Source organism: Pisolithus orientalis (assembly GCF_024613125.1).
Source record: "Pisolithus orientalis strain OTSU chromosome Unknown F5J12scaffold_3, whole genome shotgun sequence".
Lineage (NCBI taxonomy): Eukaryota > Fungi > Basidiomycota > Agaricomycetes > Boletales > Pisolithaceae > Pisolithus > Pisolithus orientalis.
This window is the reverse complement of record NW_026260784.1, coordinates 556199-575986: the sequence shown is the minus strand read 5'-3', so window position 1 is coordinate 575986 and position 19788 is coordinate 556199. Positions and strand designations below refer to the sequence as shown.

At 46.4% G+C, this 19788-nt stretch overlaps 2 protein-coding genes across 2 annotated transcripts; both read right to left on the bottom strand.

The window, feature by feature from the left end:
- Nucleotides 1–4034: 4034 nt before the first annotated feature.
- On the bottom strand, nt 4035–4550 carry F5J12DRAFT_779659 (uncharacterized protein; the record flags this gene model as incomplete). Its single annotated transcript, XM_051742406.1, has 1 exon — nt 4035–4550. The coding sequence occupies one exon, from the start codon at nt 4548–4550 to the stop codon at nt 4035–4037; it is 516 nt and encodes a 171-aa protein (XP_051604107.1).
- Nucleotides 4551–12210: 7660 nt separating this feature from the next.
- F5J12DRAFT_888328 (uncharacterized protein) lies at nt 12211–16161 on the bottom strand (the record flags this gene model as incomplete). The annotated part of the gene is made up of 5 exons (XM_051747249.1): nt 12211–12665; nt 13041–13323; nt 14344–15231; nt 15282–15311; nt 15370–16161. The coding sequence occupies 5 exons, from the start codon at nt 16159–16161 to the stop codon at nt 12211–12213; spliced, it is 2448 nt and encodes an 815-aa protein (XP_051604106.1).
- Between the last annotated feature and the right edge of the window lie 3627 nt (nt 16162–19788).

The following is a 19788-nucleotide window of genomic DNA, read 5'->3' as shown; positions in this document are numbered from 1 at the left end:
TGACCCAGCATCAGAGCCTGCACTGTCCACCATCTTGCATTTTCCATGACTGACACTGGTCAGTGCCAAGGAGCTACTGGAGACTGTGGAAGGTGCAAGGAACATGGAGGGGAGTGAGGGGGAGGGGGAACTTGATGCTGGTGTGTTGGGAGTTTGAGGAATGACAAAGGGAGAAAGTGAAGTTGATGCCACCTGGTTGGAAGTTGACTGTGTGCTGGGGGTGGGTGTATCTGTTTTTTTCTTGGATTTTCCCCTTGGAGGACAGATGACATATTTGCCCTTCTCTGTTCCAGGTGAGAGCTGGTCCATGAGATGGAGGTGAGGCCACCCAGTGTTCTTGAACTTCTCTACTTTGTGATTAGCCTACATTTATGGTAAGAATGTGTGATTGCAGGTAGATAAGAGCAATCAATACCTGCACCCATGCAAGCCACTGAGGATCATTGTCATCTGTAATTCCACAACCATGCTCATCTGACCAAGTCCAACCTGATGCACTCCTGAGATCATTCACAAGAGCATATGTCCTTTTGAGCTACAAAGACATCAGACAGCAAGATAATAATAAGACACTACTCACATCCCCATGGTACTTGCTTTTGCATGCCAATGTATGCTTTGGCACACCTTTGTACACTGGAAACTTGGCTCTCAAATGAGCCACTGCTGCCTTGAAAACTGTGTCCTTGAACCCTCCATTGCCAGCACGAGGCAAAGACTCAAGTAAGAATTTGAGGAGAGCAATCTCCTCCATGTTCCAGAGACAGCTTTGTGCATGGGTAGGTCTTTTACCAGCATTCTGCAGAATAGTAGGATCCACTGGGCCACCCAAGCAAAGAGATTGCCTAGATCCATTGCTGGATGAATTGGACATGTTGGGTGGCTCACTGCATAGGACTCCCAGGGGAGTGACGAACAGGACAAGGTTACCTAATCATGTTTCCACAACCTATGTCATGTGACACCATGAGAGAAATTTTCCATATCTTTTTTTTTTCCCAAATGTTCAACTGGCATTCTGAACAGGGCCTTAAGTTCCAGATCTGACCAGACTATAAAGCCCTGTACTTAGGTACAGAATGAGACCTTTTGGCACTTGGAAGGTCACTATAAGTTTTCTTTTCACTTTGTCTATGCTGCCTGCCTCACAATCCACCATGCATGAACTATGTGCAGTGAAGGACAAAGCTGTTGCATTGTTTGTGATGTGTGCATTGTTGATGATGTAGCTCAGGCTACTCTGGATTGGGAGTTGTGATATGTGCATAAGATGGAAACCACAGACTGGGCAGCTCTTGTGCATGCATCCAATGCATGGCCATTTGCACTGGAGGTGAGTGGTTTGGTATTTCAAACACCCAACACACTCTTGTTGCTACCAAGTAGTTTTGCCTTTGATGATGCATTGGCTTCCAGCAAGTAATAACTGACATAACACTTCACAATTCAGGATCTTCTCACTACAGAATTGTTCTCTTGGGAAGGAGGATAAATGCTTATATAGGTATGATCCCTTGATGGTAATCTGAAAATACTGCCCATGTGCATGTCTGCATGACATGTCAAATTCAAATGGTTGCTATTCTATCAATTCCTATCCAAATCACTTAATTCTGGGACCCATAGAAAGCCAAGAGTAAGTACTTTATTTCATACACTCATGGTTTAGGGCTAGGATTAGGGGTTATTGTGCTTAGTCATAACCAGTGTAAAACATGCAAGCATGTGGACAGTTTTTTGAGCCACTGTACATATACCATTGGAAAGGGGTGACTCCCAGCTTTCCAGAACACCAAGGTATATACCAAATGAAACCATACATGCTGAGATATATGGTATTCTTTCCAAAAGGTGCATTGCAACACTTTTGTCCCTGACTGGTGAAATAGTGAAAAGTGACCTTGTGATGGGATTGAGGGCATGAGGGATGGGAATATATAATTACATAATAAACCACATGATCTTCCAGATGATTTGTCAGCATGTAAACAATGACAAACATTGGATTTGTGCCATTAACCCTCCCTCTCTTACCACAACTCATGAAATCATCTCTCTGGTTCCCATGGTCATTTTCTCAAGGAACTCTTATCAAATACAGGTGGCTACTACAGTACCATCTATATAACATACTCTCAGAACTATCAGTCCCTTAAAAAACCTGTTGTCAGTCATTCCCTGGACTGCTTCCCCACCCATGCCTGATGTGTTCTGGGACTAATCAGTACTTGGAAGGCTGAAAATGTTATGGAGGTCAATCTGGCACTTCAGAACATGATGGACAAACTAGCCCCCTCTCAACCAATGCATTTCTGGAACAGGGACAGTGGTATGGAAGTTAGGCCAAGACAAAATCCTCTTTACCCCTGGGTGTCATCAGAAGGATATGCTACTGAACTGCCATGGAGCAGAATCCTGTGCTTCCATCTGGCCCTGAATATTGCCTTTGGTCACATATGACCAAATAATCCTTCCCCAGTCATCTACAGTTCAGATCAGAGCAAGATCTAGTGAACCCTCTTATGGTGCTCAGAGCACAAGGAGGTTTTGTCTCACCCCAACTTCCATACCAGTGTTCCTGTGCCAGAAATGCATTGGTTGAGAGGGGACTGGTTAGTCATTCCCTGCACAGTTTCCCCACCCATGCCTGATGTGTTCTGGGACTAAGCAGTACTTGGAAAGCTGAGAATGTTATGGAGGTCAATCTAGCACTTCAGAACATGATTTACAAACCAATCCCCTCTCAACCAATGCATTTTCTGCCACAGGGAAGCTGGTATGGAAGCTGGGGTGAGACAAAACCTCCTTGTACTCCAAGTGCCATAAGAGGGTTCACCAGATCTTGCTCTGATCTGATCTGTGGATGACTGGGGAAGGGCTATTTTGTCATATGTGACCAAAGTAAATATTCAGGGCCAGATGGAAGTGCTGGATTCTGCTCCATGGCAGCTCAGTAGCATATCCTTCTGATGACACCCAAGGATAGAGAGGATCTTGTCTTGCCTTAACTTCCATATTAGTGTCCCTGTGCCAGAAATGCATTGGATGAGAGGGGATCAGTTTGTCAATCATGTTCTGAAGTGCCAGATTGACCTCCATAACATTCTCAGCTTTCCAAGTACTGCTTAGTCCCAGAACACATCAGGCATGGGTGGGGAAACTGTGCAGGGAATGACTAACAGCAGGATTTTTAAGGGACTGATAGTTCTGAGAGTATGTTATATAGATGGTACTGTAGTAGCCACCTGTATTTGATAAGAGTTCCTTGAGAAAATGACCATGGGAACCAGAGAGATGATTTCATGAGTTGTGGTAAGAGAGGGAGGGTTAATGGTACAAATCCAATGTTTGTCATTGTTTACATGCTGACAAATCATCTGGAAGATCATGTGGTTTATTATGTAATTATATATTCCCATCCCTCATGCCCTCAATCCCATCACAAGGTCACTTTTCACTATTTCACCAGTCAGGGACAAAAGTATTGCAATGCATCTTTTGTGAGAGAATACAGTATATCTCAGCATGTATGGCTTCATTTGGTATTCCTGGATGCTGTCAGGCCAGGTCTGTAAACTCTTTGTTGCCAATGAGCATCCAGGACTTTAGGACCATTAACTCCAGTCACATGGGCTTAGGGGGTGGGGAAAATTGGGGTTTTGCAACTGTTATGTCATGGAATGTCATGCAGATGACCTGGCCTCAATGATTGGGGGTGGTTGTTGCTCAACTTCACTGCTGTTCCCTGCTGTGGTGCAGACCCCATAGCAACATTCTATCACTTGGGTATCATCAACACTGTCTGGACACTCAGAGGACAAGTCTGCAGGTCCACATCATTGTGTGTACTGCTGATCCTCCACATCATTGAAGATTGTTCATATGTCCTGCTGAGGCCAAACTTACCACAACTGACCAAACCACAGTTATGTTATCTACCACCATACATTCCAGTGGCTCCATCTCCATTTCAATGTAATAAATGAGCCAAGAAAAAGAAAAATGACTGATAAAGGACAAAAGGCAGACACACATCAAAGGCTTTCCAAGACTGCTGCCAGAATGTTCTTGGAGGTGACATTGGTCCTGAGGCCCGAGACAACAATCTTGTTCTCTGCAGCAACCCTCATGCACTCTCCATTTGGCTGTTGCATGAGAAGCAAAGCATTGAACAGTTGTCCAAGGTGAGAAATCATAAAGAGTTCTCTGCAAAAGGCAAACAGATTCAGTGTATGACAGTCTGAGCAGATGCCCACAACAGTGAATGGCTGTGGCATTGCAGTCATCCATGCCAATGGCACCCCTGGGTGCTCTTTGTACCATCTGTGGTACTCAGCCTGGCCTTTTGGATCCTTCACAGCCCTCCCACCTGCTCTGCTTCCCAGATGCAAACCTCCATGAATCACAGGTATATCATGTGAGAGAGGAAAAGATTCCAGAAAATCACCAAATTCTGTCAGAGACATCAGCCTGGCCATCATCTCCACTTTGGGGATAACTTGCACTTCAGGTTTAGTCCAAGTAGTGAGTATGTTGGTCATAAATTCCATATTTTGAGTGGGACTGATGGATTTATCCAAGTAGATGAGAATGATTCAGAGGACACCAATGAATCAGACTGTAAACAAACAAGTGAAGGTGCTGTTGGAACATAAAGTGCCACTGTTTATTGGTACTTAGGCGCGATGCTAGTGTGCTTACATAAGCAAAAAAAGCGCACACACTTGTAGTATTCTCTACTAGTATTCCCTCAGTAGTTTGTTCACTACTGAGGGTAAGTCCATTCATATTACAAGTATTCTACTATACTGACATCCTGTAGTAGCCTACAGGTATATCTAATATATTAGTAGTTTGTTCACTACTGAGGTAGCCTACAGGTAATTCTACAGGTGCAGCCAATAACATGCACAATCTGGAGGCTGCTTGACAGGCAGAAATAGCCCAATCTATTTGCAAAATGCATGAACTTGAAAAGGATTGTCCACTATGGGAAGAATGAAAGAGGTTGTGAGAAGCTCATGAACTTGCAGAGCAAGAGGAGTGGCGCACAAAGGTTGAACAACAGATGTGTGGAGGAGTAACAAAAGCTATGGGAACAGGAGGTGATTGAGCAGGAAAGGAGACAAGCAGCCACAGAAGCTGAATGTCACTGCAAGTGAAGACAAAGGGCATGCTGGGATTCTGGCCCTTGGACACTCATCAGTGCCTTGGAGAGATATAAGATGCTAAATGAGGAATTTCACAATATACCCTGGCCAGTTCTACATCCCCCTTTGGGCCTAACAGTGGAGGATGTTGACTGTTCTGCAGTAGAGGCATTCTTTGATGCCATTAAATTGCACATGTGAGTGCAGGATTACAAGGGCTTTGTCAAGAAGAGTCATAGGCAATTTCATCCTGACTGATGGTGAGTGTGCTAAAAGGAATCTGCATTCCTGAGACATGTAAGCCCCTATCATTGACTGTTCTGCAACTATCATTACATTCCCAGACCTCTCACATCCACCATTGTTCACACACTACCTTCCCATGCCCTCACTCCCTCTCACACATTGCTATACCCACAGCTGCTGTGCTCTGGTCACTTCCTTTCCTTCAGACTCTTTCTTTTACCATGGTCTCTGTTCCTTTTGTGCTTGTAGTATACCCTCAGCCTCAGTTCCAGCCTGTCTTGTATGTACATGCTGCCACTGTCACACACCAAAGCTGTTTGGTGAGGTGGACATGGATACAGCTGATGAATGGGGATGAAGACCATAGCCCTCATGTGAAGAAGGACAGCCAGAAATGTTGGCAGTCATCCCTCACACAAGAATGAGTCATCAATGCCAAAGAAAAAGAAAGGGAGTGAGTCAGGTACTGGTTAAAATTCTTAAGTGCCTGTGTATGGCATTCCAGTTTTCAACATATGTCTGCCATTTTTGCAGATACTGAAACCATTCCCACACTTGCTTGTAGTGCTCAGCCATGCAATCCTACCTTCCAAAATTGGAGAGGATCTGTGCACTTCACACATTTCTACAGCACTCCCTCCAAAAGACGCTCATTTCACTAATTTCTCTGATATGGCTGCCTTCTTTGCTAGGGACCATGGCTATGTATATCTACCAGGAGTTCCTACCAGCTTCCATCCTGAAGCATCCTGGTACATCCCATCCTCATCTGCCCCCTCTCAGCCCATTCAGCTTGGACAGCATGTTCTTTTTGTCAGTATGACCTCTAGGAGGATGTTCTTTGGTTGCCTCAGGTCTGTCATTCACTTGGAAAGGTCTTATATGGTCATTTCAGTCTCTCCAGTCCAAGAAGCATATGGATCCTTCCTCCCTGCTCCCTGCAATGTCTTCATACCAGTCTCATCCATCATTCTTCCAAAATTGTGACAGCTACAGTATAATCTACTGTTCTCCACTCTCCCTGATCACATCCATGATGAGTATGATGACATCTTGCCTCCTTATTGCAAGATACAGCAGAAGATGCTCCCCCTTCATCCTCTCTTCCAACAGAGCCTCATTCATGAAGTTTTTATTTGCTTCACTGAGAGGACAGTTAGGGGGGGAAAGTTGTGATCCCCTATGCTCCTGTCACCCCACAGACCCCCAAAGCTTGACTCCTGTTGGCATCTGACTCACCCTGTCCACTTTTGGATGTACTATATTGGCATCAGATCAGCACTGCCTCTCTGTCATCCCACCTTGGCCCAGAAGCAATCTCTTCAAGATGTGACATGCACAGCCTCCCCTGAATGCAATTCCAGTGTGCTTTCCCAGTTTCTGACATTACTTGACTCATACTTTGACATTCTGACTGTCTTTGACTCACCTATTGCCAATACTTACCAATCTTTTGATCTTGCTTACTGATTCTTCACTTTTTGGCTTACTTATCCTTACCAATGCTCACCAATGCTTTCTAAGACAATTACCCACTGCTTACATTCCTTACTCATCAGTTACCAATCACTTACCAAGTGTTTTCACCTTGTTTTCCATAGGCAATGCCCCTGTACTGTATATAAATCACTGTACTTAGATAGCTGAATAAGAAGAGGATGTCAGAGAGCCCCTCTTGCTCGCATTTTATCATCACTCAGTAAATCATTCATCAGCTGTGATAGTTGAGACTTTATTAAGGGTCTAACTATCATCTACTTCACTTATCATCATCTTTCATCAATATACTTCACTCCAAGTCCTCCCTGAGCTCAGTGCAGCTCAGAGCATCAAATTAAGTTGTCATCCATCCTTCTGTAGGCTGACAGCAGTCTACCCTATCACATTCTATCACATTCTTGCTCCCTCTTCATGAGGAGCACCCCCAACCCTCAGCACTTGTCTTTGAGTGCTGTAGCTCACAAAAACCCTCCCAAATTCAAGGTTCCACCATCTAGGTACTGCATAGGCACACCACCACTCACTCTTATTGTCTTTTGTGTTGGTTTTGGTTGGTTTCCACCACTGAACCACACTTTGACTCACACCACTACCACAGGTTAACCTGCCAATGGCTAATCCCCAATTTCAGATGCCACTCCACAGTACACAAAGCTCACCTAAGTTTAGTGGGGATTCACCTGCACACCTCCCATGATACCTTGAGGACATCAACTTCCTCAGTACTCTTGCTGCTCTTGATGACCATGGCCAGATCAGAGCTGCAATCTGCTATGCTGACCTTGAAGAAGCTGAGGTCTGGAAAACACTTCCAGAAGCTGCTCCCATAGTCAATGACTGGGATGCCTTTGTAGTCACTGTCAAGGGCTTGTACCCTGGCTGTGAAGGTGATGACCACTACTGCTGTGCAGACTTGCAGTACCTCATTGAAGAATACCAGTCCAAGCCTATGCAAACCCAGGACAATCTTGGAGAATACCAGTGGAAATTTGCTAAGATTTCTGCCCTCCTCATTAAAACTAAGAAGCTTGCAGAGATGAAATGGGATTCCATGTTCCTGAATGGCTTCCTGAGGGCCATCACAGATCATATTTGTCATCAACTCTCCATAGTCTGCACTGACCTCCACCCAGATGACCCATACCTGCTTGCAGAAGTTGTTCAAGTTGCCAAGTTCCTCCTGATGGGATCCACCCTATGCAGCACAGTTCTGACAATGGCTGCTGTGGCCTCACCAGCTACACCTCACTCACCAGCTTACATGCCACAAGTGCCACCTGCTGGCACTGTTGTTAAACAAGAATACAACTTCCAGATGCAGCACCTGCTGCAGCAATGCAGACCCAGCTGTGGTTTCTGTGCAGACCCCAACCACTGGACAAGGATGTGTGCACTCATTGAAGTCTATATCCATGCTGGTAAGATCATGAGGGGTACAGACAACAGTCTCTATCTTGCAGACAGAAGCTGAATCCCACACTTCCGTGAATGTAACTCACTGAGAGAGGCCATTGACTGCATCATGGGTGACAGAGACCAGGCCAGTGCATGTGCTGCAACTCCTGCTGCTCTGCACAAGGCACCACTAACCTTTTCTGTGTTGCTCACCCTGAAGTCAACATGCAGTTGGAGATCCAGCCTTCTGCCTTTCTAAACACCATCCAAGATGTTGATGAACCAGTTGCAGACTTAGCTGACCCCAACTTCCAAGCATATGTTGCTCAAGCTTGGGCCACCTACCAAGTGGATAAAGGTAACAAGGGCACAGTTGTTTCCTGTAGAAAGAAAGTGCACTTTGATGGGGTTGAAATTACAGCTCAACCCATGGCATGTCCAGCCAACCCTCCACAAGTAGATCCTTGTGCAGCCACTGTCAAAGAGGAAATCATTTCCCCTGGTGTTCAAAGTTTGTGTGCCACTTGCCAGGCATCTGAGCCCTCTGCATCTGTGCCAACATCCACCACTGCAAAACCATATGTTCCTCCAACTAATCCCACTCTGGCAACTGTGCACAAGGATCCCACACCCATGGCAGTTGTCCTGTCACACACCATACCCAGCAGCTTGCAATCAGAACCAGTACTGTTACTCATTCCCACTGGAAGACAAAGCCACACCCAAGTGTATTGTGGAGCATGTACTTGAAACCAGTGTTGCCTTGCCAGTCAAAGAATTGTTTGCAGTAGCCCCTGAGTTTCACAAACAGTTCAGGGACATCACCATGGCAAAATGTGTCACCACCAATGAGATTGAGGCAGTTCATAGCAACCATGACAAGGGAGTACATGTAAATGAACTAACCAGCTGCAACCCTCAATGAACTGTGCATGAATATGGAAACCACATCATCTGCAGTGACAATGATTCCATCATGGCTCACCACACTCTACTGCTCCACTGCATCGAAGCCAAGGTCCCTGGGACTGATATCACAATCAACTGCATACTAGATTCCAGTTCAGAAATCATTGCCATGCCTGGTGCATCTGGGAAAAGATTGGGTTGCCATTGCGCAGCAACCATCTCATGACTATGACCTCTGCTAACATGTCTAAAGACACTACTGTAGGCATTCTAGAGAACCTGAAACTTGACTTTGGAGCTGGGCCAGTCATGCTCCAGGTCCAGGTAATAGAAAATGCCAACTTCAACATGCTTCTTGGTCGTGTCAAGTCCAGGCCTACTCCAACCAACTCCAATGCTTGTTGAGGTCTGGGGAGAGGTTTGGGAGCAAGTCCAATGGAAAGAGTAGAACTCTGACTGGCAGAGTGTTGGCAGCAATGAAATCTGCCAAGGTAAGGGCAGAGCAAAGTGAGGGCATCAGGTTTAGCTCATGCACTACCCCCTTGCACGATCTCAGCCCTCATATTTCAGAGGGGGAGTGCAGACAGACAGTTGGAGGTAACTCCAACAGGCAGAAGATGGAGACAGAGGGAGTAGGAACTACATCAATATTCGTATAGACCATCGGAGTCCAGGGACCACCAAGGCTTAGTTGGGGTTGGAAGATGGCTGGTGGAGACAGGGTCGGATGGTAGGGTGAAGATGATGTCAGAGTGCAAGCACTCAACATCAAAGACCATGGTGGCATGGAGCATGGGTGCCATGAGGGTAGTGGTACAGAGGGACAACACGAGTTGCTCCTGTGTAAACATAGGGCAGAGATTGTGAGGATTTACCTGCATGTAGTCCCTATCCCCCCCTTTTGGGTAGATGTCCCAACATTGCATAAGTGCGTTGGGTTTGGCTCCCAGGAAGCCAGGTTGGAAGCAGATGGAAAGGTTAAACTGTGAAAGGTACTCCGACCAGTGGGCCTGTCAATGAGTGAGGACCTTGGAGGTGGAGAAATACTCAAGGTTTTTGTGGTCTGTCACCATGTCAACAGGTAAGGCAGAACCTTCCAGGTAATGCCACCAATGGTGGAAAGCCTCAAAGATAGCCAACAGCTCCTTGTCATGGGTATTGTAGTTGAGTTCTGGCATGGCCATGGTGCGGGAGTAGAAAGTGACTTGGTGGAGTTCACCATCAGAGCAGGTGATCGACAAAATGCCAGCAATGGCATAGTCAGAGGCATCAGTTTCAACTGTGAGCAGAGCATCAGGAACCCAGTGTGTGAGGACAGGAGCAGAGCTGAAGGCATCCTTCAGGCAGAGGAAGGTGGAGCAATACTCCTTGGAAAAGTTCCAAGGAGCCCCCTTTCACATGAGGTGAGTGAGCGGAATGACAATGTTGGAGTAGTTGTTAATGAATCATCTGTAGAAGTTTGTGAAGCCAAGGAAAGACTGGATGTCTCGCACCTTCCACAGCTCAGGCCAGTCGTGGACCACCTGAACCTTCTCAGCAGACATGGTGAGACCAGAGGGAGAAAGAACATAACTGAGGTACTCAACAGAGTCAGAGTGAAACTCACACTTCTCTGGCTTGGCATGAAGACCATGCTTTTGAAGGCAGTGGAGTACCTCTTTTACATGTTCACAGTGCAACTCCACATCCTGCAAATAAACTAGGATGTCATTGAGGTATACCATGATGCAGACATTGAGCATGTCTGCAAAGATGCTATTAACAAATCGCTGGAAAGCCACAGTCATGTTAGTCAGACCAAATGGCATTACCCACCACTCATAAGAACCATAGCGAGTGTGGAAAGCCATTTTCCATTCATCTCCATCTGCGATGTGGACCAGATGATAGGCATGGCAGAGATCAATCTTGGTATAGACTTTAGTGCGGCTTGGGGAGTCAAGTAGGTTGGAGATGAGTGGCAGCAGATAGTGATCTTTTTTTGTGATTTTATTGAGTCCTCCATAGTCTATGCAGAGGTGGAGTGAACCATCCTTCTTCTTTATGAAGAGGACAGAGGCACCATGAGTGGAGGTGGACTGCTTGATGAAACCATAGCCAAGGTGCTTGTCAATGAAGGTGTGGAGAGCTTCAAGCTCTGGCAGAGACAGAGAGTAGATCATGCCAATGGGCAGAGAAGCTCCTTCCTCAAGGTCAATCTTGAGATTGAATGAATGGTGTGGCAGAAGTTCAGTAGCCTTGTCTTTACTAAAGACGTCAGCAAACTTATGATACTCAGGAGGGACTGAGGAGAGGTCAGGAGACAGAGAGGAAGTGGAGGATGCACAAAGCTTCACATCATCAGTGGAGAGCTGTAAGCAGAACTGTCTAGAGCCAGGGAGAGCACAGGCTCTGACATACACAGCAGCATTGATGAGTGAGATGAGTGGAGCAGAGAACAGTGAGCCTGTCAGAGGTGCAGACAGAACTGCAGACAGAGTGGGGGGTGTCAGATCTGGAGCAAAGGTCGCAGCAGAAGGTGACGAAGGTGCCTGGGGTGTCAGCATTCCCTGTAATGATGGTTTGAATGATATACTGCCCAGTACCCAGTCAATTGATGGATTGAAGTGGGTGAGCCAGTTGTATCCTAATACCAGCAATCAAGAAGAATCCAATGGAGTAACATAAAACAAAACAGAGTTGACATTGCCAGAAGGAAAGTGGAGGGATAGATCTACCTCTTGGGAAATGACAGCATTTGTACTACCATCAAACAAGCAGAGTGGAACTGGCAGGGAAATGGAGGAAACAGGAATAGCATATTTTTTGATTATGGATGGGTCTACAAAACAATGAGAAGAGCCAGAATTGATCAATGCAGAAACAGCATCAACAGAGTAACCAAGAAGAGTTACAGACAGAAGTAAGGAACTGGGACTAGAGAGAGCAGACATGTTGAGTCGGATGTCTGGTTGTGCACAGTTGGGATCAATGCTTCCTCCAGGCTGTGTGAGCTCCCTGGAGGAGCAGACTAATTTTTTGGCTCTGCCTTCTCTGCGGGCAGAGGAGGCAGAGTCCCAGCCATAGCTGCATGGGCTTTGGCTGTGCGAGAGGTAGACCTGGGACAGTCCTTAGCGGAGTGGCCAGCCTCTCCACAGAAGAGGCAGAGGTTGTTCTTCATCCTATGCTGGAGTTCAGTGCAGGTGAGTTTTCCATCCTTGCCCAGAAGATGGGCAATATCAGACTTGGGCAGATCCTTTTGCTTGCCCTTGCCCTTGGCATTGGACTTCAGAGTGGAGGTGGAGGACGACAATTTAGACTTGTTGTTGGAGCTGGAAGGCTGTGACCTGTTGGTGGCAGACTTGGTGGTGTGTGAGATCTCTGCTTCATGCTCCCAGTAGCATGCATCAATGGTCTGAGTGAGTTTGTGGAGTTGTGTGAGGGTAGAAGGTTTTCCTATGCAAGTGATTTCATCCTTGATGCAGTCTGGAAGTCCACTATAAAAGCAGTGGCAGAGTGCACTGACACCATAGTCCTTGACCTGTGAAGCCCAGTGATTGAACTCCATGACATATTTGGTAATTCAAGAGCCATCCTTCATAGTAAGGTTCTTGAGTTGTTGGACAGCATCTGCTATGGCATCATGCAGACCGAAATTAGTTGTGAGCTCTTGTAAGAACTTGTGATAGTTGTCCATCCAGAGCAGGCAGTCATAATTGTTGGGGTTTAGTAGGTCTGGCTCAAACCAAGCCAGGGCCATACCCTTAAGATCAGACTGAGCGAAGGTAACCTTTGCTCTGTCAGAGCAGAACACACAGGGGCAGTCGTGGAAGCTCAGCTCGCATTGTACAAGGAACTCACAGAGTTTCTTAGGGTTAGAGCCATCAAAAGTGTCAGGCTCATGGACTTTGGTTTTTGGAGCAGAGTCCCCAGTGTGTGAACTAGACTGTGCAAGCGCATGGACAGCTCTAGCAAGAGCCATGAGGGGATCCTCTGGTGGCTCAGCCAGGTCTTCAGGGATATCCCTGTCACTGCTGCCCCTGCCATTGGGATCACCATCAGGGTCATCAGGGTCAGGCCCATCATCTTGGTTTTGAGGAGATGGAGTATGGAAAGTGGTTGGATGAAGGTCAGAGCAACCAGCCTGTGAAGTGCTTTCACCTTCGGTGTGAGAATGGTGTCAAGCAGAGAATGACTGGAACTGTTTGACAATGGAAGGGAGTTGATGCAGATTAGCTAGCACAACAGCGAGGTTCTCAGCAACCTCTCTTTGGGACTGAGCTCAAGTTCTCATAACAGTGTAAGTTTTTCAGAAGACAGAAAATGAGATCGTACAAGTGCGAATACAAATATACTGTCAAGTTCGGGCCTACTCTGACCAACTCCAATGCTTGTTGAGGTCCAGGGAGAGGTTCAGGAGCAAGTCCAACTGAAAGAGTAGAACTCTGACTGGTGGAGTGTTGGCAGGAATGAAATCTGCCAAGGTAAGGGCAAAGCAAAGTGAGGGTGTTGGGTTTAGCTTGTGTGCTACCCCCTTGCATGATCTCAGCCCTCGTATTTCAGAGGGGGAGTACAGACAGACAGTGGGAGGTAACTCTGACAGGCAGAAGATGGAGACAGAAGTCTTCTCTCATCCCATGTGGTTGTGACATAAGGCATCACAAAGGACTTTTGTCTGCTGAGCAAGGAACTGGCCCTGGATTGGCTGCAGTATCGTAGAGTGTGCAGGGTACCACCTGGCTTGTCTTCTTTGTGCAACTTCCAACTTCTCTCAGTGGTATGTCCTCATGGTGTGGTGTTGACAGTAGGATATGATGATGTCTTAAAGAGAGTGTGAAAGGACTGTTTATTCGGTAACTGGGACAGTCTTTGGGTATTAATTATAAGGAGACAGAGAATAAACTGAAAGGAAAAAGGATCAAGGGGTGCACACTGGCTGTGGATCAAAGAGGGAATGTGCAGCTTAGTTGCAAGTATCTGTGGTATAGGGTGGCTGAGGATGGCATCAGTGAGACTAGTAAGAGAGATAGGAGAAACATTGTTTTAGCTTGAGATGGTTGCTGCACAACAGCAACCCAATCTTTTCCCAGATGCACCTAGGCATGGCAATGATTTCCAAACCAGAATCTAGTATGCAGTTGATTGTGACATCAGTCCCAAGGACCTTGGCTTCGATGCAGCAGAGCAGTAGAGTGTGGTGAGCCATGATGACACCATTGTCACTGCGGATGAGATGGTCTCCATATTCATGCACAGCTTGTTGAGGGTTGTGACCAGTCAGTTCATTTACATGTACTCCCTCATTATCTTCACTACGAACAACCTCAATCTCATTGGTGGTGACACATTTTGCCATGGTGATGTCCCTGAACTGTTTGCAAAACTCAGGGGCTACTGCAAACAATTCTTTGACTGGCAAGGCAATGCTGGTTTCAAGTATGCACTCCATGATATGTTTGGGTGTGGCTTTGTCTTCAAGTGGGAACAAGTAACAATACTGGTTCTGATTGCATGCTGCCAGGTATGGTGTTTGTGATGGGACAATTGCCATGGGTGCAGAATCTTTGCATGTGGTTGTTGGAATGGGATTAGTCAGAGGAACATATGATTTCACAGTGGTGGAAATTGGCACAGATGCAGAGGGCTCAGATGCCTGGTGAGTGGCACATGAACTTTGAATGCCAGGGGAAATGATTTCCTCTTTGACAGTGGCTGTGCGAGGATTGACTTGTGGAGGGTTGGCTGGACATGCCATGGGTTGAGCTGTAATTTCAACCCCATCAAAGCGCACTTTCTTTCCACAGGAAACAACTGTGCCCTTGTTACCTTTATCCACTTGGTAGGTAGCCCAAGCTTGAGCAACATATGCTTGGAAGTCAGGGTCAGCTAAGTCTGCAACAGGTTCATTGACATCTTGGATGGTGTTTAAAAAGGCAGAAGGCTGGATCTCCAACTGCATGTCAACTTTGGGATGAGCAATGCAGAAAAGATTAGTGGTGCCTTGTGTGGCCATGTTGCATGGAGCAGCTGGAGTCACAGCATGTGCACTGGCCTGGTCTCTGTCAGCCATGATGCAGTCAATGGCCTCTCTCAATGAGTTACATTCAGGGAAGCATGGGATTCAGCTTCCATCTGCAAGATAGAGACTGTTGTCTGTACCCCTCATGATCTTACCAGCACAGATATAGACTTCAATGAGTGCACACATCCTTGTCCAGTGGTTGGGGTCTGCACAGAAACCACAGCTGGGTCTGCATTGCTGCAGCAGGTGCTGCATCTGGAAGTTGTATTCTTGTTTAACAACAGTGCCAGCAGGTGGCACTTGTGGCATGCAAGCTGGTGAGGGAGGTGTGGCTGGTGAGGCTGTGGTAGCCAATGTTGGTAGCACGCCATGGAGCACAGATCCTGTCAGGAGGAACTTGGCAGCTTTGATGACTTCTGCAAGTGGGTATGGGTAATCTGGGTGGAGGTCAGTGCAGACTATGGAGAGTTGGTGATGAATATGATCTGTGATGGCCCTTGGGAAGCTGATCAGGAACATGGAATCCCATTCTGTCTCTGCTAGCTTTTTAGTTTTAATGAGGAGGGTGGAAATCTTAGCAAATTTTTGCTGGTATTCTCTGAGGTCATCCTGGTTTTGCATAGGCTTGGACTGGTATTCTTCGATGAGGTGCTGCAAGTCTGCATGACAGTAGTGGTCATCACCTTCACAGCCAGAGTACAAGCCCTTAACAGCAACTATGAAGGCATCCCAGTCATTGGCCATGGGTGCAGCTTCCAGAAGTGTTTGCCAGACCTTGGCTTCTTCAAGGTCAGCATAGCAGATTGCAGCTCTGATCTTGCCATGGTCATCAAGAGCAGTGAGAGTACCAAGGAAGTTGATGTCCTTGAGGTATTGCAGGAGCTGTGCAGGTGAATCTCTGCTAAATTTAGGTGAGTTTTGTGTACCATGGAGTGGCATCTGAAATTGGAGATTAGCCATTGGCAGGTTAACCTGTGGTGGCAGTGCTGGATTGGTAATGGGTGGAATGGGTATTGGTTGTGGATGTGGAGTGGTTGGTATAGTGTGTGAGTGGACTGGTGGAAGTGTTGGCAGATTACTAATTGGCTGATGCATGGTCTGCAACCAAGTGAGTGGTCATGGCAGCATGGCAGATGGAACTGGGATTCTGGGTATAATTCAGAGGCACCAAAGAGACAGGAAAAAGAGGGCATTGATGATGATGAATCAGATGATTTGACTGGTGTTAAAGGTGATGGTGGGGTTTTGGGTCTTTGGGGAGTCGAGTGGATAAAGCCACTGGGAAAATCAGGGGCAGTGAGATCTAGGTGATCCGACATGACAGATATCTGATCTGCCAATATATCAGGAGGAGTGATTGTGGGTAGTACCCATGGAATGTCAGCAGGTAATTGCACATGATCTGGTGTTACAGGTGAAACAGGGTGGAAGAGGTTGGAGTCTTCTGACAGGTTGAGGTTGTGAAAGTGCAGGTGTAAATTTTCTAGTTTGGTGTGTTTGGTGGTGCACCTGAGCCTCCTTCTGGAAGTGACAGCAGAATCCCTCACAGTGGGCTCCAGTTGTTGGAAAAGTCCAAGTAGCTGTATAATATGAGCTAGATGGCTTAGATAACAACAATAAAAAATGAAGGGAATGAATTGCTCATCCCAAGGGATTCTGGACTGTCAAAACTAGAAGGTGAGACTCAGTGCTTTGTAGCAGTAGTGAATTGTGGCATGCATGGCATGGTCTGTGGAGTGGTACTGGCAATGCGAGTGGTGGAAGTGGTATATGTAGTTCATGTGTGGCAGTATGTGAGACATGCAGTGTAGACAAAGTGAAAAAGAAACTCATAGTGACCTTCCAATTGCCAAAAGGTATCATTCTGTACCCAAGTACAGGACTTTATAGTTCAGGCAAACCCAGAACCTAATTAAGACAGAGTACAAGTAAGGGAAGGCCACATGACAGCATGTACATACAAGACAGGCTGGAACAGAGGCTGAAGATATACTACAAGTGCTAAAGGAATAGAGACCATGGTAAATGAAAGAGTCTGAAGGAAAGGAAGCAACTGGAGCACAGTGTAGTGTGAGAGGGAGCAAGGGCATGGGAAGGTAGCATGTGAACAATGGCAGATGCGAGAGGTCCAGAAACATAATGGTAGTCATGGAACAGTCGATGATAGGGGCTTACATGTCCAAGGAATGCAGATTCCTTACACCAGAAAACCCTGGGATTCAGAAGTTTATCTGGAATCAATGTATAGTCATTAACCACATCCTTCAGCATTTGCAGAATGTCAGAGCTACTGTCTTGGCAAAGAAGTTCATCCTAGCTGCTCCCTCTGCTGTGATTGTTGGCCACAAGTGCACCTTTGAAGGTTGTGTTCCAGAGGAAAGCAAAGTGCAAAAGATCTGCAACTGGCCTGAATGCCACAACCTGACACAGGTCTGTGGGTTCCTCAGTGTCTGTGGTGTCCTCTGCATCTTCATCAAAGACTTTGCCAAGATTGCATGGCTGCTAGTCACACTCACACAGAAGGACATACCATTCACATGGGATGAACCTCAATGTGCTGCCATGCAATGACTCAAGGACAAAATTGTAAAGTCCCCCACGCTCCAAAGGATTGACTATGAGTGCAGTTGCAAAGTAATTTTAGCAGTTGACACTTTGGTCATTGCAGTTGGCTGCATCCTCTACCAGCTCAGTGAAGATGGAAAACAATACCCTAGTTGCTTCAGATCCATCACCCTCAATGAAGTGGAAAGCCACTACACCCAGGCTAAGCTTGAGTTGTACAGCCTCTTCCATGCATTGTGCATGGTACATGTATACATCTTCAGTCTCACTAACTTCACCATGGAGGTAGATGTGATGTATATTAAGGGCATGATATAATCCAGATCTACAGCCTAAAGTGATGATCAATCACTGGATCACTGGTGTCCTCCTCTTTTCATTCAAACTTGTGCATGTTCCCATGGACAGGCATGCTGGCCCTGATGGCTTGTCCTGCCATCTGCAGTCAGAACTTGACCTGCCTGAGGATGATGACCACAAGGACTGGTTAGACTGTTTTTACTCTTTCTCTACAGAGGCTATCAATGACTGCCCACTGTAAGAAAGTGTTTTCTGATGGCTGAGAACTCCAACTCCAGAAGAGGTAGGTTCCACTTGAGTCAGGTCAACCCTGAAGGGGCTTCAGTCTGGATGCAGGTTAAGTACTTTAGATGAATGAAAAGGGAACTTGCCCAAGAAGATATTTCTTGACTCTAAAGAAGAACTTTGACAGAAAGGAACTGAAGTGGTGATTTTTGCTCTCCAGAGCAAGACACAGAGAAGACAGTGATGCCTTGTACAGTATTCCTGCCCATGCTGTACTGTAGTCTCTAAGTGATGTGGCATGCACCATGACCACCTGTGTGCTTAGTCAGCTCTCCATCGTTCGACACCAAGTTCTTTTGGCCACAACCCCTAAGTCCAAATCCTCTTTGACCCTCACCTACACTCTCCACCCTCAAACCTTCCCTTCAACACAACAGAAGCGCAACTTCTCATAGGGAAAAGATCCATGTTCCCTACATCTGAGGGGGGGTTTAAATGCTGACCATCCTTGGTTGTCCCCCTTCCCCACATAGATGTCCTTGGCTTCATACCCATCCTCACCAACCTCTTCTTTGCACCCTCACCCTCTGACTCTCCTAGCCTTCCCCTCACTCGCTGTACCCTGTGTCACCTTCTACCCCACACTCAACCCCCTCTTCCTCCAACAATGCATCCATTCAATCTTGAACCCACACTGCACTCCTCAAACCTCTCCCTTACTCTCACCAATGTCCCCAAGACTCCTCATAGCCAACTCTCCTGTACCTCCTCCATCACCTCATGCCCTCGATTTTCCACACCTCTGAAGCCAACCTTTTGCCTGAGTGACAATCAAAGCCCTTCGAATGTGCAAACAAGTGAGTAATAAATCAAGCATGGAGGTAGGAATGGCTCATTGAAATGCAGCTGGTGGTAGAATTGCCACAGGGCATTTACACAGCACAGGCAGCTGGGGGTAGTGACCCTCTGTATATATGAACCAGCTCGAAGATTATTATATACCTGTAAAACCCTCTATCAGTGACATATTCACAATCCTATGAGAGTGCTTTGTGCACTGTTGACTCTGTTTTGTCCTTAAGACAACTTAACAGAAATGAAACCAAGAAAAACAAAAACTTGAACCCCTGGGAGACTTCTTCTGCTCGATACCATGTTCTTTTTATGGTACACTGGCCCCTCTTTCAACTCCTGGATTTGTGCTTTGCATGCGGGAATGAATTTTGTCTAGTGACCAACACAAGGAGCACAGTCTCATGCCTTCTAGCTCAGTCCTATGGTGCATAATGATACCAGCAGCCTTCAACTCACATTTCTAGTATCCCTGTCTCTGGGTATGTACCTCCAAGAGCTTTCCATTTCCACTCCTGCCTTTTCTGATGCTGAAAACAATGCATTTCAATGTAGTATACATTTGAACCACAATAGAATACTTCACCTTGAACTTGTAGCTTCTTGAGTCTACTTCAAAGATAGGTCTTCAACCCCAACAGGTGT